The 25,665-nt window shown below is 55.8% G+C and overlaps 1 protein-coding gene across 3 annotated transcripts in view; it reads right to left on the bottom strand.

Annotated features, from left to right (window-relative positions):
• Window positions 1-25,665, bottom strand: part of RAB6B (RAB6B, member RAS oncogene family) — a 39,583-nt gene that overhangs the window by 582 nt on the left and 13,336 nt on the right. For 2 of the 3 annotated variants that reach the window (XM_004588323.2, XM_058657239.1), the window contains exons 2-7: window positions 16,611-16,669; window positions 9,876-9,929; window positions 9,515-9,620; window positions 8,152-8,263; window positions 7,206-7,299; window positions 4,932-4,998 (exon numbers count right to left, since the gene is read on the bottom strand). In XM_004588323.2, coding sequence (XP_004588380.1) covers window positions 4,932-4,998; window positions 7,206-7,299; window positions 8,152-8,263; window positions 9,515-9,620; window positions 9,876-9,929; window positions 16,611-16,669 — 492 coding nt within the window. Of the gene's footprint in view, window positions 1-4,931; window positions 4,999-7,205; window positions 7,300-8,151; window positions 8,264-9,514; window positions 9,621-9,875; window positions 9,930-16,610; window positions 16,670-19,515; window positions 19,592-25,665 lie in introns of those variants that run through there. The other variant, XM_058657240.1, reaches the window with a different exon arrangement.

Raw genomic sequence — 25,665 nt, 5'->3', positions numbered from 1 at the left:
TGGGGAAGGAGCTGCACCCCTGTCCACACATACTAGGCCAGGGAGTCGCTTTCTCAGAAGCCTCCCTTGGTGTCCAGGGCTGCAGGACCAGCTGCCAGCCATGGCCCCACCCCACAGTGCACTGCAGGTTACAAGCCTTCTGGCCAGGCCCAGGGGCCTGAGGGCCTTGCCCTGATGGGCAGCAGGAATACTGACCTTGCCAAGCCCTAATCAGAGCACGTGGTTTAGATCCTAAGGTGGGCTACGCTCACCAAGCCCCCACCTCCTCCTCAGCCAGTTCCACAGGTGCCTGCAGCGGCCACAAGCTGGGTAGGCACATACCAGACTCGCTGTGGAAAGTGAGCCAAAATGCACTACAGCTGATGACCAAACCTTGGGCAGGTAGAGATTTTAGGTTTGCAATCCAGCCAGACCTTGTAGTTACAGCCAAGGGCCAGGCCTGCTGTGGGACTGCACTGGGCAGGGGCAGCACGCGTAAAGACGCTTATAGAAGACGCCCTGTTCCAGGTCGTGCTGCTGGCATCCTATCTGAGGACAGGAAGAGCCGTGTTTCTCTGAGGTTCACATCCCCTTCTTCCTTTGGATGCTGGGACGCTCAGAGCCGACTTGCCAGCCACCTCTACCAACCACTCAGCATGGCGTATATTATCACTGCGGCTCCCGAGTTCTCTCGGCTGTTCCTGCTTTTATTTTCCCTCGTGTGTGTGCATACATATGTTTAGGTGTGTACACACACCAAGGGTCTCTAAAGTGTTCGTGAAAAATGGGTGTGAAAAAACTAAACATGGATTTTAAGTTTCTGGCATCAAAATAAACTTACTGTCTCATTGCATTTCCACAGACTTTTTGCAGTCCCCTTGAATACGCCCACATCTTTATCTTGTTTCTGTGGATGTGTGTGTGTGTCACAGCAGAGTCTAAATTAATAAGCAAATGCAGTCAACAATTGCCTCCCCTTCCACTTCCTGCTGTGTTGCTCCCACGGTTCCTCCAATAAATGAATCTACCATCAGAATGCCCTGCTGTTGCCACTGCCACCTGGGATGCTATAGTCCCCACCAGCCCTGGGTGTGCCCGGTCCCCTCTGCTCAGCTGGCCTTGGCCAGGCCTCTGCACTGGGTCCTGCCCATGTGCCTCTCTCAGCTTGCCCAGCCCTGGCTCAGCAGAGTGGCTTCCTAAAGCCAGCCCTAGGGACAATCATGTCACACTGTGGGATGGGGCTCCCACATCTGCAAAGCTCTTCGGCACTGAAGGCCTCTCCCAGTCCAGTGCGCCCGGCCCCACACATGGGCTCCCTTCACCAGCCTGCGCAGTGGGTGGAGACCCCTCTGTGAAGCTTTGCAGGTGGTCCTGAGCAGCCACCGTGTGCTGGGTGCTGGGCCGAGTGCTGTAAACGCCTTGCCACATCTGGAGGCCAAGCCTGCGCAGCCATGTGTGAGATGTATCTTACTTCCGGCCAGGAGGCCCAGGAGCACTGGGGGCAGAGTCCAGGCTGTCTGACCCGACAGGCAGGCTTTGAAAGGACCCATTCTGCCAAGTCCCTCTCACACTGGTTTCTCAACTTCAACACCACTGGTGTTTGGGGCCAGCCTAGAACACAAGGGGCTTAGCTACATTCCTGACCTCTATCACTGGATGCCGGCGACACCCGTTCCCCGACCTGTGACTCCTGCATGTAGTGTCAGTCCCAGAACCACTGGTCTGGCTAGAAGTGGGGCCACCATCCCAGCACTCACCCCGTCTGATCTTACACTGACCTGATGGCCACTTTGTAAAAACACCTCCTGGGCACAGCAAGAACGAGAGCACTTTTGGACGCTTCACGGCAGGCAGTTCTCCGATGAACTGAGCCCCAAACTCCAGGACACCTGTTAACAATAGACCTCCCTGGCACTACATCAGCACGCCTGGGGCAACCTTGGATGTGTATTTTGAACAAGTTCTCTGGAAGACTCCCATGTGTAGACTCCTGGGAGCCCCATTCGATCAATGTTTCCAGAACAGCACTGCCTTGAAGGTCTGCCCACGACAAGGGAAATGCTCTCAGTGGGCACTGTCCAGCGGCAACAAGGACGCCCGCGCCCTGGAAACCAGGGCAAGGCAAGACCTGAACAGTAATGGCACTTCATTGCAAGTACAACTAAACAGCCATGGAGGGGAGACAACTACCCCAAGGCTGCATCCGGCCAAGCCCTGAGCCAGCAAGTGTGGTTACAGATTTGGGTTTCCTGCATCATCGCCAAGCAGGGCTTCTGTGTGGCTCTGACCTTGCATCTGACTGTAGGTCAACACGGGTCCCAGGCCTTCCTCCATCCCTCATCTCCCCTCTGCTCTTGGCTGAACCAGAGAGGTAGCTCCCTCCTCCTGGTAGTGGGAGGGGAATAAGCAAGGCCATGATGTCACTGCCTGGTTGGCTCTCAACATCATGCTGTCAGTTTCCTTGGCTTTAACACTTACAGCTGGATCCCCTCCCACTGCCTGGTGCCGGGGCAAAGAGAACTGGTTGCTGGGACCCTCAGGGCAGCAGCAAGGGGACCCTGGGACAGGCCTGCAGGGACATTGACCTCTACAAGCTTCCTCAGGGAGCTCTCCAGGTAGCCTGGAGTGCCATCCCACCCTGCCTGCACCCTGACATTCTCACCAAGGTGAATCAGGGCAGTAGTTCCACAGGTCCCAGATGATGCTCAGGGGCCAGTCCTGGGACGCCTGGCCTGGGTCCTTGGAGTCGCTGCAAGAACGTGTCCTACTTAATGAAAGAGGTGGAGCAGTGGACACAGGCTCTTTTGTAAAATGAAAATATGGCAGCTCACTTGGTGCTGTAGCAGAAGAAGAACAGAACTAATTGGACAACTACCCCAAACAAACAATGACAGCAAAAATTTAGGTGAATGGAGCCAATGGATATTGGGAGGGTGACATTGAAAGAGAAAAGTAAGGGTTAATGCTTTTTCTGCTTCTGTATCCTGCTTGGCGAGATCAGATTAAAAGTAGGGGAATGGCCATGCTGGGCCTGACAATGGGAAGAGGGCCTAAGTTTCTGTCTCCTGATAAGTAAATTCCTTAGTCCGAGGAAATGAGGCCGGAGAATCCTGAGCTGGCGCCAGAATGGGCTATAAAACTTAGCAAACAGGCTAACACCTTGCAATACGTGCCTATATAATGCCTGTACCCCTGGACATCGGGGCTTCTTCTCCTTGCGGAGTGGGAGCCCGTTCGCGAACGTCAATAAAATCCCTCTTGCTTTTGCAGCCTCTGACCTGGTTATTAGGAGCTTTCGGGCGGCGACTCCCGGGACCCATACCTGTTAAACCCCCGCGGTTTAACAGCATCATCCTCGGATAGCGAAATCGGCAGCATTTCAGAACTATCCAAACCACTTGGACAGAACCTTGTATTATGTACACATTGAAACCCTGGGTTGATATGAGGTGGCAGTTCCTCATCCCTGGGTATTGGGACATGTGGAAAGTCATAAGTAGTCTTCCACTTTGTCTCTCCTCTTCCCCCAGGAACAACAAGAAGAAATAGCAAATTTGGAAGTAATGAGTTCACCCAATTTTCCCTAAACCTTGGTCCTTCCCACTCTGATCCACCAGGTAATCATTATAAAAAATAAAATTTATATAAAAAACAACACTTCTAGCTGGAGGAGCCAGGGTCTGTTCTGATCTGTCACAGGTGCAGGCCCACAGGGAGGCATGTAGAGTTCTGGGACGCTATCCCAGGGGGACCCACTCCACTTGGGAGGGTGCAGACCAGCAGCTGATAGTATGGTATAGTGGGTTAATCCACACTGCCTAAGATGCCAGCATCCCATAGTATAGTGCTGGTTCCAGCCCCAGCTGCTCTGTTTGCAATCCAGCTCCTTGCTTCTGGACATGGAGAAGGAGCAGAAAATGGCCCAAGGGCTTGGGCACCTGCCGCCCAGGATGGAAGCTCCTGGCTCCTGGCTTTGGTCTAGACCCAGATGCCCCAATCATTTGGGGGAGAGAACCAGCACATGGAATATCTTCTCTCTGTTTCTCCTTTATACTGTGACATTGTGCCTTTTAAATAAATAATTTTTTAAAGGTTTAATTTATTTTTCTTAGAAAGTCAGATGTACAGAGAGGAGGAGAGACAGAGAAGAAAATCTTCCACTGCAATGGCCGGACTTGAGCTAATCCGAAACCAGGAGCCAAGAGCTTCTTCTGGGTCTCCCACGCGGGTGCAGGGTCCCAAGGCTTTGGTCCATCCTCGACTGCTTTCCCAGGCTACAAGCAGGGAGCTGGATGGGAAGCGGGGCTGCCGGGATTAGAACTGGGGCCCATATGGGATCCTGGCACATACAAGGTGAGGACTTTAGCTGCTAGGCTGCAGAGCAGGGCTTTGAGTGCCCAGTGTCTAGGAGCTGACTGAACTAGGGACAGGGAAGGCCTTCACCTAGCCAACCCTCTCGAGCACTCTGAGGGGCACTGTCCCTGACAGACAGAACAGGGATGCCTACAGAGGTGGCAGGTCAGATGTGGAGCCTGTGTTTGTCATTTGCACACTGACAATGCAGGCTGCCCCTGGGACCCTGCACTTCCCACGTGGCGTGGGAGTCATGGACAGCTGCAGGAACTGTGTGGGGCTGGGCACAGGGGGTCGTCCCTGAAGGGCGAGTCTGCTCCCACACACAAGGTACGTTCCTGAGGTCACTGCGTGGGTGGGCAGAGCTCTTGGCCACGCCCCTGGGGTCCCCACACACTGTTCTGGAAGATGCTGGAACAACACAGCAGGATGAGCCCATGGCCTTGGGCCTTTGCACATGGCTCAGGGGCAGCCCCGGGCCCCAGGCACCTGTGGTCTGGGAAGGCTGAGCCCAGGCTCGTGTCCTGCCCGAGTGCCCAGTCAACACGCGACTTCTCCAGCAGATCCCTCCACGCCACCTCACTGGAGGCAAAGGATACTCCCTTCTTTGCTTTTCTCCTGGACGTTCTCCATGCCGGGCAGAGCCGACGCTACACGTCGGAAGAGCTGGGGAGACGGGAGACGAGGCATGAGCCTAGCCTTGCATGCCCTGGCCTTGCCCTTCACCCTCCTGGGTGCCTAGCTCACTGCGTCCCAGAGGGCAGGCTGCTCCATGCTTCTCCAACAGGCCATGGCCTGGTACAGAACCTGCAAGGCCCACAGAGCACGGACCCCAGGCAGGCTTCTGTGTGCCACCCTTGGGTAGGGTGCTGTGTGGAACAGACATGTCCCCTGACGCTGAGGCCAAGGCCTCTCCCCATGGTCACACTTCATGGGGGTGTGCGCACAACACCGTAGATCTCTCTGGGTATGCGGCTATGTGTGGGTGCAGTGCACCTGTTGGCATACACACTGCGTGGGATATGTGTGAGGGGGTGAGGCTGGCGTGTGTGTGTATGTGCGCACGTGTGTGTTGGAAAGGACTCTCACAGTTGACCAGAACAAGGCCCAGAAAATTCAGATCTGCCCTGTTCTGGATGTCTATCCCCTGTCCCAGCCAGTCCCAGGATGGCAGTACTGAGAGCTGAGGCCCAGGGGTGCCCACCCGCTGCTCCCCTTATCCTCCACATGAGGACACATGAGGAAGGCCTGCACCAGGTGCCCAACTGCTGCCCTGGACCCTGCCCCTCCCAGGCTCCAGAGAGTCAGACATCCTGTCCCTGCGAATTGTGGCTGCAGGGACACAGAGGAACCAGCTGCCCCAGGGTACCGTGTCTTCAAGCAGAAGGCATTGCAGGCACATGCGGGGGCCAGGCTGCATAGCAGCCCTGCGCTGAGGCCGGCAAGCTGCAGGGGGGCGATGGGCTGGCTGGACAGAGCGGGGCGATGGGCTGGCTGGACAGAGCGGGGTGATGGGGCTAGCAGCCCCATCCAGAGCTTTCCTTCCCTCCCCAACCCCCGCCCTGGATTTGCGCCACTGCAGAGTGCCATCCTGCCAGACTGGCTGGGGAATGGGCCACAAGCCTCTGCCGATGGCGATGGCGAAAGGGTTAGCTGGGAGGAAGATGTCCTTGGGTAAGGAGGGGGTCGTCCTGAGCAGACCTGGCCTTGGCTGGAGCTGCCCAGGGGTGTGCACCACTGTGCCACATTTACCCTCCATCACAGGGCTTGAAGTGCCCGCAGCTGACTCTGTTCCGACCATGGCCTGGGTCCCAGAGCACCCAGCTGGGCCACCTGCTGCTGCCCTCTGCCTCCCTGTTAATCTGGGGTCCCCAGAGAGCAGAGCCCGGGGCCTCCTTCCATGAATGACAGGTCAGCCTGGCCCTGCAGGAGGCTGGAGGGCAGGGAGCTAAGCCTTGCTGAAGGGCACACAGCATGAGCAGCACTGGGGAGGGGACCTCCCTAATGCCATCACGGTGCTCTATTGAGATGTTGGCCATCCTCCTCCTCCTCGACAGGGTTCTCCAGCTTGCTCTGGCAGCCCAGCGAGGCCCACAGACCCCCGCCCCCTGCCACAGCCCTGACCGACGAGAGGACTCTGCACGAGGCCATGGGTGTGCAAATGGAGCTCTGACACACCTAAGGACAAGCACTGTGCCACGATGACATCTGTGCTTCCTTAGGAACCTGCTCCACGGGCAGAACGAGCAGTCAGCTTGGAGCCCCTGTGACAGTGAACCAGGGATGTGCCTGGAGTTCAAAGAGCTGGCCCCTCCACAAAGCAGCCAGAGGACACCTGGATTTGGTCAGAGCGCGGGGGAAGCTGTGGGTTCTGAGTCCCACTGACTGCACCCAGCACTGAGGGCAACGCTGAGGTCGGTGAGCACAAGGGGGGATTTTTCCAGCACAGCCCACTGACCTGCTGGACTCCATCCCTGGACTCCCTGAGGGTGTGACCCAGAGGGCTCTTGTCCCCACACCTGTGCTGTCCCTCTGGGACCCCCCGGCACTTGGCAAGCCCAAGGGAGGGAGCTCCAGAGCTGATCAGGTTGTATTTTCTGCATCCTTCATCCCAAGTGATGTCAGACACCAGAGGACCACTGCTGCTGGAGGCCGGTGGCTAGACACCCCCTTGCAGCCTGCTGCCAGTGGCGGGTACAAGTGGCAAGTGACTGCCAGTGCCCAGAAGAGCAGCTCTGGCTGGGTCTACAGGCACTCTGGTTGGCCAGCTCCCTCAGGCCAGGGTAGGGCGGAGCCTGTGGCTGGGGACTGCCCGGAAGCCAGCGTGGGCCTCCGTGGCCAGACGGGCAGGCAGTAGCACAGCGGAGCCTTACCTGCTTCACGTTGTAGCCGGTCTTCGCGCTCGTCTCAATGAACATGACGCTTAGCTCTTTGGCACGCTGCTCACCTTCCTCGATGGTTATCTGCCTGCAGGGCCGGGCAGAGGGCAAGTCAGCCCAGCAGAGGAGGGACCACTGACCAAGACAGAGGGGGCAGTCCGAGACAGGGAGGGGCGGGTCAACTCTGAAGACCTCTAGTCCCAGGGGTCCCTGCCCAGGATGAAGGGGACCCCCGGGTATGGCAAGATCACATCCCTTTTCCTTGTTTCTTCCCACGATGTCCGTTTAGAAACAGGCTGTTCCATAATTATCTTTACCACTGCAAGAGCTGATGTTGGCAAAATGCTACACACTACCTCTGCAGGCAGAAACATCAGTGCCACCCTCCAATGAGAATATGAAGGTGAGAATATTTAAAATGGGGACAGTCTGATATCCTTCAGGCTCCCAATAAGGCCAGCCCTTAAGAGGTCAGGGAACCTCAAGGACGCTGGACTCCCTGACCCAGGTGAGTCCCACGGCTCTTTTAAGATAGCTGCATGCTCACACATGGCAACCATGCAGAGTGCATGACAACATGGGGGTGCAGCCCACCTCCTGCCCAGTCACACACACACACACGAAGCATCTGGGAGCCCAAGGGACTGTGATGACAGAGGCTTGGCTGTAACCACGGCACAGCCCTGACTGCCCACATCTGGGGCATGCACACAGGGCTCCATGGACACAGCCTGGTGCCCCACCCTGCAACATGCAGGGTTCTCAGAACATGGAGTTCTCAGAGGTGAGGCGCCAAGGGTGGAGCACCTTCCCTGCTGTTCTCACAGATCCTATTGCAAGCACAGACCAAGCCTCCATCTATGTACCCCAGAACTACAGCCCAGCCCCGGCCCAGCCCCTACCCTGTGGCCCAGCCCTGCCCCTGCGGCCCAGCGCCCACCTCTTGTCAGCCAGATCTGTCTTGTTGCCCACCAGCATGATGATCACATCGCTGCCCCGCTCTGTCCGCACGTCATCGATCCACTTTGAGGTCTGCTGGAAGGAGTTGAGGTCTAGAGGCAGAAAGGGGGCAGGGGAGGTCAAGTGCCAGTGACAGCAGCCGGGAGGCCGGCGAGTGTCTCCGTGTCCCCTACCCCAGGAGGGCAGAAGCACCATCCACCCAGATTAGCAGGGTTGGGGCTTTGCAGAGGGAACTGGATCCAGGCCCGTGGGCTTGGCGAGCCCCTGGTACTGCTCACCACCCTCCGAGTACGGACGGAGTCACTGTCATCAGATACCAGCTTAGGGGCTCGCCTGAGCTCAGACCTGCCTCTGGAGGTGTGGAAGTAGAGCATGAGAATGAACACCCAGGACTCGGCTCATCTTGGAAACTGGGAGTGTGAGTGGTGGTGGTGCTGGAGGGTGTCCAGAAGGATCCAGCACCAGTCTCCACTGGGAACTAAGGTCCGTCAGGGTAGCCTCCCCACCAGCCAGGCAGCTTGGGAAAGGCTGTGGGGGGTCTGAAGAGAACTCGGGGGCTCCACAGGTGAGAGGAGGTGAGAGGCGGTATGAGGAGCACTCACAGGGTGACACCCCTGCTCTGCAGTGCCCCCAGCGCAGAGGAGGCAGCCTGCCCTGGGAGGTCCATTTCCCAAGGCCAGTTGGGCTGCCCTTCTGCGGGACATCCTGTCGGTTGAGCCTAGCTCCCACCTGCTCTCCACGAGGAGGAATTCTGCCTGTGGTCAAGGGTAGGCATGGATAAAAGGTAGGGGCAGAGCAGCAGCAGCTGGCTGGGTTGGCACCCGGGGTACTCTCTCACCTCAGCTGTGGCCACAGCCCAAAGGCTTCTATTGTGTGGGCCCCAAGCAGCCAGGCCTCTGCCTCAGCTCCCACCTGCATCCCCAGGAGCCTCCCATGAGGCCATCCATAAAGGCCGCAGGACCCGAGAAAGACTTCCAGCTCCCTAGGGTGTCCTTGGAGGAACTGTGACGCTAGCTGACACATCACAGCTGCTAGATCCGGGTTGTCCAGGAGCCGGCCTCTCCCGCCCTGACAAATATGTTCAGCAGCCAGAGTGAGGAAGGGTGCAGCGGGACCAGCCTGGGACCAGCCTGACGAGCGTCTTCTCGTCCACACACTGTCCCTGCCCCCGAGCAGCACTGAGCTGGTCCTGCACACATGCAGGAGAATGCGGCTCGGGGAACTCCCTGGTGGTGACAAGCAGCTACCCTCCCGCTCCCTTCCCCGCATTCAGGCACGAGCACCCACCACACATATACGCCTAGCCCTGACGTCACCCTCCCTCCCACAAGACCCCCACTCACTTGTGATGTCATACACCACCACTGCCACTGTGGAGTCCCGGATGTAGCTGGGGATCAGGCTGCGGAACCTCTCCTGACCAGCCGTGTCCCAGAGCTGCAGTCGCACCTGTTGCGGGGCAGGGGAGGGGCAGGGCCATGAGCGGGGGCGGGGCCATGAGCGGGGGCGGGGCCATGAGCGGGGGCGGGGTGCCGGTGAAGGCCTCCTCCTGGGTTGGGAGCCGGAGCAGGCTCAGCAATGCTGCCACCACCTCCCCCGGCCTCTGGGGTTGACAGGGTTCTCACAGATGCACAGCTGAGGGTCCTGGGGGACATGCTCTCCGCAGCCCCCCGGGTCCTCCCAGGCCCGAAACCCAGCACTCACCGTGCGATCCTCCAAGTACATGGTTTTTGACAAGAAGTCAATCCCTATGGTGGCCTGTCAGAGACAGAAGGACACAGCGGTCAGCTCTCATGCACAGGGACACAGCCAGCAACAGGGGACATCCTGGCCAAGTATTCTCTGGGCCCTAATCGTTCAGCCCTGCCACCTCTGCCACCACTCAAGACCCCAGCAGCACCCACAGCCTGTGCCCTCAGCGCCTGCACAGAGGCTGGGCTCCGTCCTTGCTTGATCAAGCAGAGCGCAGACCACCTGGGACAGCCCCTCTGGCTCTTCTCTCCCCCAGGCAACACGCTGGCAGCCAACTACTGCCAACATCGCTGTGCCTCTTGTGTCCTGGCCCCAAGGAGACGCAGCCAGGGTCAAGTTCCAGCTTCACGCGCCGTGTGGCTGTGGACGTCACCTGCACTGCGTGCTTGGAAGCAGAGACTAAATACCACCAGTGTGCAATGCAGATGTTAACACCACTGGATCAGCGACAGCGAAGACTTGACCAGCAGCCTTTGGAACGCCCAGGGCACTGGGGTAGCACTGCACGGCCCATCCATGCCATTTGAACCCTGGGAAGCCACTGAGAGGTTCCTGAGTACTCCATGGAAGAGCTCTCTTCTTTCTCTCCCTCCACCTGCCTCTCTGTCTCTCTCTTTCTTGAATACATTTAAAAAAAAACTATTTTAAAAGATTTATTTCATTTTTATTTGAAAGGCAGAGTGACAGAGAAAAGGGTAGACGGAGATCTTCTATCTGCTGGTTCACTCCCCAGATGGTCACAACAGCCGGAGCTGAACCAATCCAAAACCAGGAGCCAGGAGCTTTCTTTGGATCTCCCACGGAGGGACAGGGTTCCAAGGACTTGAGCCACCCTCTGCTGCTTCCTCAGGTCATAGGCAGGAAGCTGGATAGGATGTGGAGCAAGCAGGACCTGAATCAGTACCCATATGAGATGCTAGCACCACAGACAGAAGCTTAGCACATCACACCACGCTGTCAGCACCATAAAAAATTGTCTTTTAAAAAATGAAATAGATGGATCCCACATTATAGGGTAATGGGTTAAGCTGCTGCCTGCAATACTGGCATCCCTTATGAACACCAGTTCAAATCCCAGCTGCTCTACTTCTGGTCCACCTTCCTGTTAGTGGGCTTGGGAAAGCAATGGAAGATGGCTCAAGTTTCTTGGACTCCTGCACCTGCGTGGGAAACCCTTATAAACCTCCGAGCTCCAGCCAGGCCCAGCCCTAGCCATTGAAGCCATCTGGGGAGGGAACCAGCTGATGGAAGATCTCTCTTTCTATAACTCTTCCTTTCAAATAAATCAAAAAGAATCTTTTTTAAAAAAAGAAAGAAAGAAATGAAAATCTAAAACAAAATGGGAATTTTAACACTCTAAATCCTACTATCTGGAAATGAAAATACAATGAGTTTCAATGAGAACAGCTGAGACACTGCAGAGGGTTCTGTGAACTTGAACTTGGGCCAACAATCATGACTCAATCCAAAGCACAAAGAGAAAAATGGATGTGATCAAAACGAACAGTGCCGGGCGCCCTTCTGGGACAGCCTCTGATGAGCAGCATCCTTGCATCTGGAGCCTAGGGAGAGCGCAGGAGTGGACCGGAGCCAAATGTCACTGAAGAAATAATGGCTAGAATTTTCCCAAATTTGATTAGAAACAACCACCCGTAGCTCCAAGAGCCTAAAACAGGATAAACACAAAGACGACCACACCTAGGCCGCTCACAGTCAAATTGCTGAAACCCTAAGATAAAGCCAAAACTGCTGACAGCAGGCAGACACATGTCACAGCCAGGGAACAGTGACGAGAATGATGGCTGATTGCTCCTCAAAAACAAACAGGACAGAAGATAAATGCATAATTAAACTGCTTTCTAAACTGCTTCAGAAACAGTACACATCCCAAAAACACAACAACAAAAACAATGTCCTTGGCCTGGTGTTCTACAGCCAGTGGAAATGTTCTTCAAAAGTAAAAAGGCAGGGCACTGGTGTTGTGGCATAGGGGCTCTGGTGGGCACGTGGCAAATGACTGAGTTCAGTTAGTCTTCTCTGTGGCCTGAAACTTCAGCTAAGCAGTATGTCCCTTTCAACTTCCAGTAAGGTGCGAAGTAGATCCAAATTAACCTAGCACCCCCACGCGCTCCCCAGGGATGTTGGCCTAGGATGCCAGGCCCCAGTCGGCTCTGGAGGTGGAAGGTTCTCCAGGGGTCTGACTTCCCAAGCCACCTGCCAAGCTTGTGACATGTCATCTACAAAGTGATTCAAGACATGGTCACTGGCAGAGAACTCCGGGAACGGCAGTGCGGGTGCATTTATCAGAAATGCTATCAGGAGCGACTCCCTGTCTTGGTGGAGGCTCCAGGGTAGCCGTGGGCGCACACTCCGCGCGACAGGACGTCAGCAGCATCCTGCAGGCGGAGGGATCCCAGAAAAGCTTTGCTTTTTGCCCTGCCTGGAATGCAGACGCGATGACTGAAGCAGTAGCAGCCAGCCTCCAGGAAGGCGAGAACCCACTGTGTACATGCCAAGGAGTGGCACAGTCTGAGCGAGAGCCTGGGGGCAAGGGCCAGGAGCTTAGCACATAACGTGCCAGCCATGTCCTCCCCACAGCTCCCTACACCTGCAAACGGAATCCTTTGTTGAAATTGCCACTCACTTTCTGCATTCCAGGGGGCTGCACTGTGACCCGTATACAACGACTGAAGAACAGGAAACGGAAGGGAGGAGTGAAAGGCAGGTGTTAGAGCCTGCGCAGGTCTGCCCTGGGGCAGGCTCAGGTACGGAGGGGTCGAGCAGGGGCACCTGGGTGCCTGGAAGTGCCGCAGTGGGTGTCACAGGGGCTGGCATGCAGATCTGAATACCACCTGAGATTTTTGTATTGTATTTCGACTGCAGGACAAAGGTAATGTTTGGAAAAGACAAACTCCACTGCGTTAACATGACAAAATTCCCAAGGTTGCCACAGCAACCTGAGGCCTGGTATGCTGGGTGAGGAGTTGCAGGGCCTAGTACGGATGGGTGGAGCTGCAAAGCAAAGCAATGGCCCAGGACTGGCTAGCCCTCACCCGCTGCCACAGCATGGAGCCCTTGAGGAGGCAGGAGGCTGGGCGGAGCCAGGTCGAGTGTCTGAGAGCACCTGGGAGGCCATGGCCATGGGGTATGGCGTGCAACCCCAGGGCAGGCACATCTGGCTGCCCTCAAGCCATGTAAGGATGGAGGCACAGGTGGGAAAGGGAGAATTCCACTTCCAATTCCAGCCTCCTGCTGACGCCCGTCCTGGGAGGCGGCAGGTGGTGCTCAGGTTTGATCTCTGTGTCCCTGTGTGTGAGACACAGCTGGGGCTCCCAGCTCCTGGTTTCCATCCACTTGGTCCAGTCCTGACGTTTCGGTGGTGAAGGCGAGGGGATTTGGGGAGTGAACCAATGGATGGAAGATCTGTCTCTCTGCCTCTCAAACAAAATATCATTTTTTTTAAGTTCTAGAAATAAAAGAAGCATGGCCTTGAGCTTGGAGCCCAGCCTCCTGAGGTGTGACAGAAGGCATCCCTGTGTTTAAGGCTTCCCCTGGGGGTTTCCTGTGGTGCACAAGGTAATAAGGGAAGCCTCGGGAAGAGTAGGCAAGACAGAACAGGCCTGGGAGGAGTAGCAGAGGTAGGCACAGCATCCCTGCCCAAAGGGTCCAGCTCAGGGAAGCGTTGGAGTCCTGCAGTCAGTGGGTGCCTGCTGCAAACAGCCGTGTAAGCCCCACAGGCTGGATCCCGCTCCCAGGGCAGCCCCTTAGTGCAGCGGTTTCCTAACCTGCACCCTGGGGTGAGGTCCAGCCAGAGAGAAGCTCTCAACCACCTCTGAGCAGTGCCCATGACTGAGCCATCCTCCCCCATCCCTGCCCCCAGAGCAGGTAATGCTAACCTGCAGCCAGGAGAGGCCCCGGCAGAGCCTGCTTCTCCTTGGCAGCCACCTGCTGAGGCCTGAGACTTCGTGACCCACTGCAGATGTCATGCAGGTGGCCTGTGTACCAGGCCTGCAAGTGTGTGGTCTGCGGGTGTGTTTCACCTAGCATGTGGGAGAAAGGGAAGGGGCTGGCTTACAGACTGGCAGGTCCCAGGTTTCTTTTATTCTATAATCAACGTTGAAGGTAGTTTCTTAGTTGTGGTTTTACGTAAGGGAAGCACTGCAGACAAGAGCCTCACCTGGCTGGGCATCTTGATTTTCTTCTAAACACTTTTTCCAGTGACGTGTAAGAGACCAGTAAGTACATGCGTTGAGAGAACAAGGCAGTTGTGTGTGCATGTTACTGTATGTGCACACATACATCTGTGCACATGCGTGTTTATGTATGCACACATGTGTGTTTGTGAGGTGAGAACCAATAGGTGCCAATGGGTGATGTGGCAAACGGGGGAGTGGGATGTAGTCTGGGCGCTGGGAGCTGCCAGGGCCCCAGTGGAGCGGGTCAAGGGGGCTGGGTTGTCCCAGCTGTGTTTGTCAGGTTAGCTGGGACAGCCCCTGTGCAGGGGAATAATTCGGGGTGTGTGTGTGTGCAGCTCATTCCCAATCCAAAGCTCCAAGGGACTGCTTCCCCAACACCACTGCTGCCTCATTAAGGAAAACAAAATGGGGTCTGCCCCCTCCATCTCCAGAGAGTTCATTAAAACAAGAACTGAAGCCCAGCTTCCCAGCCAATCACCCCCTTAGGGAAATCCCACTCGCTCAGAAAAACAGAAAAAGTCGGAGCATCCTGCTAAGGGTGGCCAGCTGTTTCTCTCACCTCACCTGACACCAGGTCTCCGGGGGCCTTGATTTGACAAGGTCTGGAACCCAAGACAGACATTCCTTCTCAAGCCACAGGCCCGTGTAACTGCTCAGGCCCTGGGCTGGGCCCGTGCATATAGTGGCAGGTCCGAGGAGGGTTGTGGTCTTAGCCAAGCCCACAGCCTGGCACAGACACAGAGCATGGAAGAATTGCCATCTGAGCCCAAGGACAGTATGCTGTGTTGAAAGAAGGCCAGGAAGGGAAGCAGAGTATGCCAAGACCTCAGCTCCCGGTCAGCAGAATTCTTCCAACAGAAGGGAGAGAAGGGGCAGCCTGCAAGCAAATGCAGGAGGCGAGGCAAGCAGGCAGCATGTGTCCCCAGGCAGGCGCCAAGCCGAGAGGCAGGCTGGGCCAGAGGTGAGTGACACGCGCTTGGAAGAGTGGGTGACAGTGGAAGTGGATGCAGAGGGTGAAACTTCAAGGGACTTTCACCCACCCCTGCCAAGAGTCCCACTTGACATTCAAAAGTCACCGACTCATCCAAACATTGATGAGCTTGCACACACGCACGCACGCTTGCGCACACACACTGGCCAGGTTGGATGTCTGCTGGAGCTGTCGTCTCTAGGCCAAACAGGACAGGCTCTGGCCTGCCTAGCCTAGGGCACCCCCTTGAAGGCCATGGGCATGTTTTCAGGCACCTCTCCCACCCCTCCCATCACTACCCGACAGCCACGTCTTGCCAAGTGTTCCTGGTGACCCAGTATCTCAGGTTACATCAGGGTCAAGTCAAAATTAGAGGCAGGCAGGGGGAGGGTCCATAACAGAGGTAAGGTTGAGGATGGGCTGAGGGAGGCAGGTGGGCTCAAAAGCAGACCTGCACATGGGGTCTGCAGGATGCCCCTCCCCTGCCCCCACTGCACCCACAAAACAGTGGGCTCTCAGAACAGCAGTCCTGTAGGACGGGGTGACCCAGGGGTTCCATGACCGAACACATGGCATCTCTCTTTCTGAAAACCACAGAGCCACAGAGCGAGGGAGTGAAGGCCCTGAAAGGTGGCAGGCAAGCAGCCAACTTCCTCCTGCTCATTCAGAACCCATGCCCTCCCTTTAATTCCAGCAGAACCCACTGCCATCTCTGGGCATTAGAACCTCATAGAACCTACTAGTTCAGATGAATGCATTGTGCTTACCACTGTCTTAAGGAAGGAAATGCTATTTTGTTTTCTTTCAAGTAGTTGAGATGATTTGTCTGCGCCTTTTTTATTCATATGGTTGCAGGGAAAACTCACTTCCCTTGCTCAAGCTGCCACATTAGTGGTACCAGGAAAGGGCATGGGACCGACCCCATGCGATCAGCCTGCAGGCCACCAAAGTCACTTCTGCACCTGTAGCTGACCCCAGACCACTCCTGCACAGCCAGGAGCCACACAGGTCCCCTGTCCCACCTCCTGTTTACACAGGGCAAGGCGATCACACAAACCTCCCCATGGAAGGAGGCCCAGTGCTGGGTGTGTGTGTGTGTGTGTGTGTGTGTGTGTGAGAAGGGGGAAAGGAGGGTGTGCGGAGAGACAGAGAGGCAGTGGTCCCAGCAGACACTCCACCAGGCTGGAAAGAAGCCCTCCTAACAGCTCCTGCTCCCCGCACCACACCCCTGCCTCAGTTTTGCTGCTATTTCTCTCCCACCCAATGGCCCCCAAGTACCCAGTCCCCAAACTCCATAGTGGCCCGGACCAGCCTGTGAGGAGCAGGAGACACAGACTGTAATGTGTCCACTCTATTTCCACTCTCCCTTTCCCTGGTCTGGATTTTCAGATCTTTACCCAGCACGGAGGGGAGCTCCTTCGGAGCAAAATGATCCCCCAGGTCCCCAAGGTCCCATCACACTCCAGGCCACAGTCCGCACCCCAGGAGCCGGGGACACAGGTGGCTGGGAATGCTGCTCACCTGGTATGTGTTGTCGAAGCTGTCGTACATGAACCGTGTGATCAGAGACGTCTTCCCGACTGCAAGACAACAAGAGAGAGAGCTTCAGCCCAGGCTCGAGCAAAGACCCCCTGTTCAGTGCGTGGGAAGGAAACGGCCATCACCCACCCCAGCACACAGCCCAGAGACGGGCAGGACCTGGGGCAGGCGAGCCCCCAGCCAGGTGGCTGAGTGGAGCTCCCCACCTAGTGCCTGGCTGCTCAGCCCTGCACAGGGGCTTCAGCAGTACCTGGAGGAACCACCTCCACAGTGAGAATGGCAGGTCCACCCACATCCACCCACATGTCTGCAAACAGCCTGGACAGGGCTGTGATGCCCTCAACTAGAGGCATCAACAAGGCTGAGAAACACGACGAGGCTTCCGGGACTACCCCAAACATCACTCATTTCCCAAATGCAGAGTTTGGCTTCCAACCTAAGACGGGTCTCCTGGTGTCCAGCAGGAGCTGAAATGCTGATTACTGCACTTGTAACCATCTAGGAAAGGAAGCAAGGTGATAAGGGAACACACGTCAGGCCAGGCCTGCCATGGCTCTCCATGCCGTCCCCTATGGCTCTTGCTGTGGCCCTGACACCTGGCTCCATTCCCTCTGTGCTGCAGGTAACAGGTCATCCTGGCAGGGACAGCAAGAGGCCAAGTTCAAGAGCTCTCCGCTTTCCTCCCATTTCCTGAGCGAAACTTCCACAGGCTGGGCCTGGCAGGGCCATGTTCACTGTCTTGGATGGCGCAAGGCATTCCCAACAGGGCCCCTAGGGAAAAGCCCATCCTGAAGCCTCAATAAGGCATACAACAACAGAGAGCACTGGCTTCCCAGCAGCTGACATTTGCCAAGAGAAAGACCTTGTCTAGAGCTGGGTGGAGCCTCTGCCCACTGTGTACGTTTGGGTTCAGCTTAGAAGACCCCAGTGCGAAGTTGGGATGGACTGGTTGGATGCATATCCTACCAGATGAGGCACTTTCCAACCGTGTCACACTGAGGTGACCATCACCCCTCCAGACCTTAGCTTATCACGTCCAAATGGGTATCAGATGGGCAAAAACCTCAGAAGATTTCAAGAAATATCAAGAAAAGATAACAAAAGCCCAGAGCCTGCTGGAAAAGCTTGAAAGTGAAGAATTGCAGGCAACAGACAGATGAGGCGGTTGCCAGGATACCAAGAGGAGAAGACTCAAACAACCATCACGGCGGCTGTACAACAGCCATTGGGCTTGCCTTCTGAGTGGTGCCTCACCAAAGCCATCACACCTGAGCTTATGCTCATGAAGTGGCAAGTGAGGGGGCCCCTCTGAGCTGCTCCAGGATGGGGGCTGGCCAGCCGCAGTGATGAGCCTGGAAGGTGACAGGCCAGCATGTCTGCAGGGGACAGGGCATGTGAGCTCTGCACCGGGGAGCTTTGTACCTGTGTGTCTCTGTATTGGACTGGTCCTTATTTGTGGCCTTTCTAGCAAAGCGGTCATTGTCAGTAGCGTGCTCTTGCTGAGCTCTGCGAGTCATTGTGGCAAATGATTGCCCCTATGGGAGCATTGGGATCCCCCTGGGCTTGGAGCCAGTTGGGCATGAGTGCAGGGGTCGAGCTGGCATCTCAAGAAAGGACGCTTGGCTGGCGACCGTGCCTTCAGAGTCTGGCTGCTCGGTGCCAGCACTGCAGGATGCCAGCTGGCACCAGAGCAGCCGGTGTCTCGAAGAACAACTCTGGTTGCACAGGTGCATCTTGGAGTTTCTGATAGAAATCGGGCAGTAAAGGCCATTCAAATGGTTTTCAATCTCCCCTGAGATGGCACACGTAGGTGACAAGTGTCTTGGGGATGAGCTCTGAGGTCCCAGGCACACCCAGGAGGGTCTGCTAAGGGAAGCACAAAATGAAATGCAGCTTCCTTCCTCCTTCTGGCCAGGCAGTGGAAAGTTCCTGCACCCTTGGGGAGACAGGGACCCCAGGGCCTCTGGTAACCCCACAAGACAGTGACTCTCTGCTTCCGACACCTTAGGGAAAAGGGTGAGCATTTCAAAATGTCTTCCCTGGGGCTACTGAGTGAGCAGAGAAAATAAACTGGAATTTCAAGAGCCGCTAAAGGAACAAATATACACCCGTTTTCAGCCTAGTGGGCAAAGCCACCACTTGCAAAGCCAGCATCCTATATGGGTACTGGTTCTAGTCCAGGCTGCTCCACTTCTAATCCAGCTCCCCGATCATGTGCCTGGGAAAGCAGCAGGAGATGGTTCGAGTGCTTGGAGCCCTGCATTCCTGCCACAGACCTAAAAGCAGATCTTGGTTCCTGGCTTTGCCTGCGCCAGGCTCTCCATTGTGGCTATTTGGAAAGTGAACCAATGAATGGAAATTCTCTCTCTCTCTTTTCCTGTAACTCTGCCTTTCTTTTTTTTTTTCTTTTTATTGAACAATATACAGAGAGGAGGAGAGAGAGAGGAAGATCTTCCATCCAGCGATTCACTCCCCAAGCAGCCACAATGGTTAGAGCTGAGCCAATCCAAAGGCAGGAGCCAGGAGTTTCTTCTGGGTCTCCCATGCGGGTGCAGGATCTGCGCAGGGAATCCCATCACTTCTGTTTTACCCCAGGGGTGGTAAGTCAGGGGCAGAATGTGACCCTGTGACTAGCGCAGGGCAGAGCTGAGCAGGCCCAGGAGGGGCTTCTGAGAAGCAGCTCCTCTTCAAAACCACCACTCCCACCCCTGGGGTTGCCAAGGACCACCAGGCAAGGCCCCTGGCCCACCAGTTCTCCTGTCCCTTGGGACTGGCTGGAGGCAGGGTCCTTCCCCTCTTGGGCAGCACTGGAAGGTTGGACACGGGGAGCTGAGGACTCAACAAAGGAGGGTGGGTGATTTCCACTCCAGCCCACTCTGTCTGAGACCCGGTCACATGAAGACCTCACTCTCGCTTCCAAGTGCAATGGCCTCGAGCTGCTCCCGGGGCCTCCTTATTCCCTCATGTTCCAAAGCAGAAACCTCCTCTTTCCTCACCTCCGCAGCGCCCTCTCTGTTGCCATGGCGACCAGGAACCCGCAGCTTGACTAACTCCCTCCCAGCCCCTGCTGCTGATGCTGAGACCAGGCCAAAGTCTTGGCACTTCCTATGCCACTTAGCCTAGATCCCTCCCGCCCCCACGCTCTGTGCACTGGGCCAGCCTGGCATGCTCCTCTCCAAAGCTTACCGCCCCGTAGGATGAGTCTCCGGGCCTGACGCTCCAGCCCTCCCCTAAGCACCTCTGAGCCCCCTGCTTGGGGGCAGCCCCGCTTTTCACCCACCCCTCCCCAGCCTCCACAGGCCCTGCGGCTATGTTCTCCCCACTGGCGAGTCCTGCCCGTCTCTAAGCGGCCCAGGAACTCAGGGCCTGTATTCTGACCTGACCCCCGGGCCCCTGGACTCCCTAGACTGCAGCAGAGTAAAATGTGGACAACACCACGGACAGGAACTGCAGGGGAAGGTGTCCTGCACACATGGTGTGGGGTGAGCCTGTGCCCCTTGCCCAGCCTCTGTCACTGTGGCTCCCCAGGAGGAAAGCAGCCTCCTCTATACCCCACCCCTGCCTTCAAGCCTGGGCCAGAAGGTGGTGGAAGCTGCAAGTAGAGTATGCACTTTCCCACCGCAGAAGCCATAGGACAAGTGGAGTCCTGGGCTGCAGCAGCCTTCTGGCAGCTCCAAGGAGGCGTGGCTTGAGGGGGTGGAGCCTTGAAGGAGCCGCCCCCTAGTGCTGTGCTCTAGTCACACTGCCACCTGCCGCAGGGCAGCTCACCCGCACGACCCCAGCAATGTTGCTGCTGAGATTTTAGTAGGTCCCGCTGCTGCTGGGCTGCTTCTTCCTCCCTGCTCACGGCTCAGCAATGTCCTGCTCATCTTCTGTGGTGCAGTGCCACGTGGTGGAGCAGGAAGATGCAATTGACTGAGCTTTTACCAGGAGTTTCTAGAAAGGAGGAAAGCAAACTCCGAACACCGGCAGAGTGTTCAATATCAGACCTGGGATTCGGCACCCTTCTTCGTCTTCTCCATGATCCAATGAGCTGGCAAAGTCTCCAGGCCCCAGAAATGCTAGGCAGCAGAGCTGGGCTAAGACTGCAGATCTGACGGCCAATTCAAACCTCCTGCACTGAGCTATGTGGGTTCCTGTTAGGGTCCGCAGGGACACAGCAGATGACTAAGGAGGGATCTGACAGTGCAGCCAGGAGGTCCTGAAGAAAGTGCAGGTGGTAAGAGCGGCACCAAAGTAGGGACAGCCTAGCCAATCACATAGAGGCATGCAGCAAATCCCCCAGTGCTGAGCACAGAATTCACTGAGAGACAGAGTCGCACTCCTGGGACCAGAGTTGTAGTGCAATGGGTTAGACAGCTGCTAATGACACTGATGTTACATACTGGAGCACTGGTTCCAGTCCTAGCATCTCCTCTCCTGGTCCAGCCTTTGTTAATGAGCCTGAGAAAGCAGTGGAAGATACCCCAAGTCCTTGCTTGGGCCCCTGCCACCCATGTGTGAGACCCGGATGGAGTTCTGGGCTCCTGGCTTCAGCCAGACTCATCCTTGACTGCTGCCAATTATTTGCAGGATAAACCAGCACGTGGACGATTTCTCCCTGCCCCCTTGCCCTCATCATTTTACCTTTCAAATAAATAAATAAGTAGACCTTAAAAAAAAGTGCTGTAAGTGTGATGCTCCTTCAGAAGCAAATTCCTGAAATGCCAGGCAGCTTGGGCCAAGGCCACTAGGAGGCCACAGTAGAGAGGCCACTCCAGGGGGAGCACAACAGCCCCCTGGAGGAAGCTGGTCAGGTCAGGGGAGACTGGGGACCAAAGGGGGGGTATTCCTAGGGCAGGTGGAGGCAGCTGGAGCAGCAGGAGGCTGAGGCACCCTCTGCACACACCCACCAATCCACAGTCCCCAGGTTTTGGGAGGGGGTGTCTTCCTGGGTGTGGCTGTTTGCAACAGGGTCATGGGATGAGAGCTAAGCAGGCCAGCAGTCCCCAGACCTCTGCTCTGCCACTGTCTGTAGGACATGCCCCGTTCCACAGTGTCACGGCAGGTGCAGGTGGGGCTGCGGCTACAGGACCTGCTGCTGGGGCAGGATGTGAAGCAATGATAAGAAGTTCAATGCTAACACTGTGAAGGTTCTGCCAAGACCTGGCAGAAGGCAGCCAGCCAAGCCAAAGCCTGGACCCACTATCTGCTCTGGACAGTAACTGTGACAGCACCCACCCCAGATCCCCTAGGCAGATGGCTCTGCCTCCCTGGGATCCACAGAACTGCATGTGGAGTGGGGCTGGTGAGCAGGCAGGAAGGAGTTGAAATAAAGCATTGCTAAGTAAAAAAAAAAGTTCATTTCTCTCTGCTTGAAAGACAGAGATCGTGAGAGATGCCCACTGATTGATTTGCTGGCTCCCTCCTCAGTGCTCTCAACACCCAGGGCTGAGCCAGGACAGTCAAGCACCTGGAACTCCATCCAAGCCTTCCACTTGGGTGGCAGGGGTCCAAGCACTCGGGCCATTTCCTGCTGCCTCCGAGCACTCAACAGCAGGAAGCTGGATCTGAAGCAGTGTACTCCCATACAGGTTGCCGGTGTCACAAGTGGTAACCTGACCCACTGTACCACAACACTCAGGCTGCACTGCCATTTCCAAGTCAAGTCAGCAGATGGACTGTCCACCTCCTAGAAGATGTCCATGTTTTCAAGAGAGCAGGCCCTACCCTGGGAAGGAATCCTACACTCTCTACCTATACCTAGCCCCTAACAGACAGTGTGCGCAGCTGTGGGAAGGTGGGCCCCAGGGTTGAAAGAGCAAAGCAGATTCCCAGAGCACAGCCAAGTGACCTGGCCCCCCGATGGGCCCCACCATCTCTGCCGACTCAGCAGTCCAGTCTGCAAATACTCGGAGACTGTGTACAGACTGGGAGGGGTTGTGGGAAGGGGCCCTTCATCCTGGCTGAACCTGCCCCTTGCAAACTCCAGCCACAGGCTGCCTGACCACAAGGGGCAAGACCAAGCCCTGAGATGATCAATGGGACAGATGCAAATGGCAGCTCATCTACCTGGGTCTTGATTTCTTCTGCCTTGTTTTCCCACAGCAGAAAGTCCAACCCCTCCTTCCTGCAAGGTGGGTGAGCCTGAAGAGCCGCCCCCATTCCTACGCCCCCTGGGCCCCCTGTGCTGGGAAAACAGCCCCCAGGCCAGGGCATGCAGCCTGCTAGCTCCTCTCTGAGGCCCTGGCTCGCTGCGGCCTACACAAGGAAGCAGGGGAAAAATCCCATTTCAAACCATCACCCCAGAAGACTCAGACGGTAATTAAGAAATACACAAAGCTCTTCATTGGACACTTTAATTAAGTATGTGAATTCCCTCTACCAGAGGACGCCCAGCTGCCTGGGCCTCACCCAGGGACACAAAGAAGCTGACAGCGGCGGGCAGAAGGGATGGCAGGACACAGAAGGAAGGGCCCACGGGACACAGGTGCAGGCTGCTCTGGCCCAGGACTCCTCCCCCTCCCCACTCATCTACTCCATCCAAGTCCTGGGAGCCCAGGAAGTCATGGACCCCCCTCACAACCCCCACCTCCACCTGCTGGATGGGGAAGGGTTCTGGCCTTATGGACACCTGTCTGGCTGCCTGTGGACTTTGGACCAGTGCTAGCATCCTTGGCTGCAGAACCCCACAAGGGGGACAGCCATGCTACACCCACACAGCAAGGATGATGTCAGCCAGGCGGAAGCCACAAGGAAGCCGAGGTTCCTTGTGACCAGGAAGTACAACTCTAGTCAGGGAGGGCTCCCCGCACCCAGCACAGGTGTTCTGGGGTCAACCCTCCGGGCGGCTCCCTGAGAACCTTCACTGTAGCCCTGGAGGTGGCTGCAGTGGACACAGTTGCCCACCCGGGTTCCAAGGAGTAACCCGACTGCAGCCTGGAAGATTCTGCCTCAGTTTCCCTTCTTCAACTGGCCCTCCTCCAGCTGCCTGCCTGGGGACTGCCCCCTCTGCAGAAAGAGGCAAATCCCAGGGAGACAGGCTGTGGGTGCAGCTGGGCCAAGCTTGGGGAGGCGCCAGGATCAAATCCCAGGGATATGGGCTGTGGGTACAGCTGGGCCAAGCTTGGGGAGGCGCCAGGCCCAGGGACCTCTTCAGTGTCCAGGCCTCATGGAGGTGTCCCTGCCGTTGGCTTGCTTCTTGTCCTCCCCAACTTTCTTTCTTTCTCTTCCCCTAGATTTCCTGAGATGTAGCTCACCAACAGAAGTTGCATATGTATTCCAGATATGTCACGTGATATTCTGATAAAGATAAATACATTCATGGGAGGTGATGACCATAATCAATAAGCATGTTCATCACCCCACAGTCACCAAATATGAGAGAGAGAGAGAGTGTGTGTGTGTGTGTGTGAGAGAGAGAGAGAGAGAGAAAGAGAGAGAGAGAGAGAGAGAGAGAAATACTTAAGATCTACTCAGCAGGGGCCAGCATTATGGCATGGCACCTGAAGCCACTGCCTGTGGCACCAGCAATGACATTAGAGTGCTGTTTGGAGTCCTGGCTGCTCCACTTCTGATCCAGCTCCCTGCCACTGTACCTGGGAAAGCTGTGGAGGACAGCCCAGGTACCTGGTGCCTGCATCCACGTGGGAGACTCAGACGGAGTTCCTGGCACCTGATTTGTCCTGGCACAGTTCTGACCATCGTGGTCACCTGAAGAATGAATCAATGTATAGATTTCTTTCTCTCTGTCTCTCCCTCTGCATGTCACTCTGCCTTTTAACTGAACAAAAACAAATCTTCACAACAAATCGATTGCAGACACAGGAAGGCAGGCATTACATGATCTCAGAATGATGGAGAATCCAAGAGAGAGGAATTCACAGAAACAGAGAGTAAAAGGGTGGCTCGAGGGGCCAGAGGCAGGGAGGCATCGGTCTGGAGTCCAAGCCTGCAGTCACAGGCAAGATCCGCAAGCCTCAAGTGCAGCACGGTGACCGCAGTTAAGCCCCTGCTCCCCTCCTGTGTGTTTCCAAGGTCGCAGGCCCAGCCTGTGCTCTGGACGTGGCCTTCTCCACAACTCCATGAGCTCGCCAGATGCCACCCAGTCAATGCCAACCACTGGTGACCACCAGTGTGAGAGCTGCATCTCGCCCTGGACCAGCTGTGGATGGCTTTGGCTGTCCCTAGGCCCCGTTCTCTGAACTTGCAGGGATGATGTGAGCTGCCCCATCATCCCTCCAGCACACACACTGTCTGCTCAAATCACCTACAGCGCAACAGCAGCTCTCTCTGGATTCAACTGCAAATTCTGAGAGAGGCCTGGCATTGTGGCAGGTGTATAATGCTAGCATCTCATATGCAACGCTGGTTTGAGCACCATTCAGTTGCTCCTTTCATTCCAGCTCCTTGCTAATGCGCCTGGAAAAACAGCCAGGCAGGTGTGGGGAGAGTGAGGCTCCTGCCACCGATGTGGGAGACGTGGATGGGGCCCCTGGCTCCTGGCTTTAATCCGGCCCAGCTCTAGCTGTCATGGCCATTCAGGGAGTGACCCAGCAGACGGAAGATCTCCTCTCTCTCTAATTCTGCCTTCCAAATAATAATAATAATAAATTAGATCTTTTTTAAAAATTCTGAGATATAAAAGTTATATCAGCTAAAAAAAAAGGAACATAAATTTTACTTACAGAAACACATCTTGCAATTACCTTTCGTAGTTACTGGAGTCACCCAAACTGACTTTCTGTCTGAGCCCGTTGCCACTGCAAGCAATATAAAGAACCTGACCGGTGATGAGCTGCGCACTGCAGTACTCCCCCTCAGCCACAGGGGAGCATCCAGACCCCAGCGCACACTGGACTCCTTATTCATCATGTGTTCCCCTACATACACCTATGGTAATTCGCACTTACAAATTAGGCATGATAAAAGATTGGCAATAATTCATAGTGGAACAAAACAACTGTAATAGTGTACTATATAAAAAGCAGAATGAATAACTGAAATCGCAGAAGGCAAACCTAGCTAGGAAAGACCCTTGTCATGAGATAAAATTATA

The sequence above is a fragment of the Ochotona princeps genome, chromosome 30 (genome assembly GCF_030435755.1).
Source record: "Ochotona princeps isolate mOchPri1 chromosome 30, mOchPri1.hap1, whole genome shotgun sequence".
Lineage (NCBI taxonomy): Eukaryota > Metazoa > Chordata > Mammalia > Lagomorpha > Ochotonidae > Ochotona > Ochotona princeps.
The sequence above is the reverse complement of the archived record's forward strand: the minus strand, read 5'-3'. Positions and strand labels throughout refer to the sequence as shown.